Below are 1,865 nucleotides of genomic sequence, written 5' to 3'. Positions count from 1 at the left end.
GTTAAGGCGGTCCTGGTCCCTGTGCTTTTCCCATTGGCCGGGGCTGAGGCTGACCGACACCGTCACTCAACCAATGGCGATCGCACGTGAGAGGCACGTGCACCCCATCTACCCAAAACCTAACCAAAAGCACAGACTTTGCAGCACTAACGTGACACATAGTGTCAACCCAGCTTGGCCCTACCTACTGTGTCATTATTCTCTGTGAAGTTTGCAGTAACCGATGTCCCCTTGTCTTCTATTGGAATAAAATAAGACCCTACCATTTAATTTGAACATAATACACGGATAATATTTTGACTCCCACATGTCCTACAGTACACAGTAGAATTACATTCTCTCATTACATTATTGAACAGCTGCTTGTGTTTTCATCACTGAACATATGGGCTGATTGATGACGATCAGCATTGTAATTGGGGACTTCATGGAATGAGTATGGTGGAATGTTGTAATTGTAATAGTAGCCGGTGCTAGGGGGGATTAAAGGGGATCTATGATACATCATCTGAGGTAGTTGCCTGTTCTGCAGGTTCATCATATTCATCATCGATGATGACGGATGGTTGTAGCCGTTGATGTTCATGAGCATCGGCGATGGATATTGACTGGTCGTGAATCCTCCGTTCGGGAAACTCGTTAGATGCCCCCTGCTGCAGGCAATTGTTGGATTGAACTTGATGATATCCTCCCATACCATTGGGATTGGCTCCTAAAACAGAAGCATTAGGAACAACGTTAGCAGCATTGTTTCCATGAAAACCGGAAAGACCGGCGGCGATGGGGTTCATGTCGTTTCCCCTCTTGGAATCGGCCCCGGCGTTTAAGTTTAAACCGCCTAACTGAGCATTATTCATCTTCAGAGCTGCCAATGTTTTCTGATCAAGCAAACCAGGGTTGACCTTCATCCCCATATTCTGGTTGGGGTTCCATTTCTTCCTAATTTTCTCAGCAACCAAGCAGCAGAACAGTTTCTCATGATTAACAAACAAGATAGAAAAAAAATGGAACGATGAGAAAAAACTAATGAGAGAAATGAGGAGAGCACCTTCAATTCTATGAAGGAGCTTCTTCACTTTCTGCTTACAACCATCACAGTGTATGTTCACTTTGAGAACACAAGTCTGGATAAGAAAAACAAAACAAGAAAAAAGAAAAGAAAGAAAGATTCTTCAGAACAAAAGACCAGCATCACCTACATTTGTTAATAATAATAAACAAATCAAAAAGATGGAGAAAGACCTGAATCTTGAGCAGCTTAAAGTTTTCTTCTTTAGTCATTTCTTCACATCTGTTTTTTGAATGAATGAAAAACACTAGCTCACTAAGAGGAAACACAGGAGCAAAAATAAAATAAAAAAGGCAGAGGCAGGTAAGCTAGAGAAGATTTAAACAACCACACATTCTTGTTCAACACTACCCAAAACACAACAAAAGAAAAGCACATGGACTTTATAAGCTTGAAAGGTAGTTCCTAATTGCCGACCCCACTCACCCCATTCCATCATGCCAACCACTACTCCCCTAATTGCCGACCCCACTCACCACCTCGCACATCTCTCGCATGTTTGCTTCTTTTTCTCTAAAAATGAACGTGGGAATTTTGGTTTAAAGGGCAATGCTTTAAGCTCTTGAGAGGAGGTTTATTATAAATACATAGACTTTCCCACATTGAAAGGGGGAGAAAGGACTGTAAAAACAATAATGAGGTTCCACTTCAACTTGGAGGAATCGAACGAGGACGATTCTCGAAGATCCTCAACACCTAAAGAAGAGCTCCATTGGGTCCCGCTTCAAAACCCCCCGGTTTTCACATCCGCCGAGGGAGCAACGGTTGCCACGGTTTATGCATCAACTCGAGGACT

General features: G+C 42.7%; 1 protein-coding gene across 1 annotated transcript; it reads right to left on the bottom strand.

Annotated features, from left to right (window-relative positions):
• Nucleotides 1-494: 494 nt before the first annotated feature.
• Nucleotides 495-1,541, bottom strand: LOC120149163. The gene is made up of 2 exons (XM_039162050.1): nucleotides 1,537-1,541; nucleotides 495-947 (listed from the first exon to the last, which is right to left on the bottom strand). The coding sequence occupies exon 2, from the start codon at nucleotides 912-914 to the stop codon at nucleotides 495-497; it is 420 nt and encodes a 139-aa protein (XP_039017981.1). The 5' UTR covers nucleotides 915-947; nucleotides 1,537-1,541.
• Nucleotides 1,542-1,865: the final 324 nt, after the last annotated feature.

The sequence above is a fragment of the Hibiscus syriacus genome, unplaced genomic scaffold, assembly GCF_006381635.1.
Source record: "Hibiscus syriacus cultivar Baekdansim isolate YM2019G1 unplaced genomic scaffold, ASM638163v2 tig00110989_pilon, whole genome shotgun sequence".
Classification (NCBI taxonomy): domain Eukaryota; kingdom Viridiplantae; phylum Streptophyta; class Magnoliopsida; order Malvales; family Malvaceae; genus Hibiscus; species Hibiscus syriacus.
The sequence above is the reverse complement of the archived record's forward strand: the minus strand, read 5'-3'. Positions and strand labels throughout refer to the sequence as shown.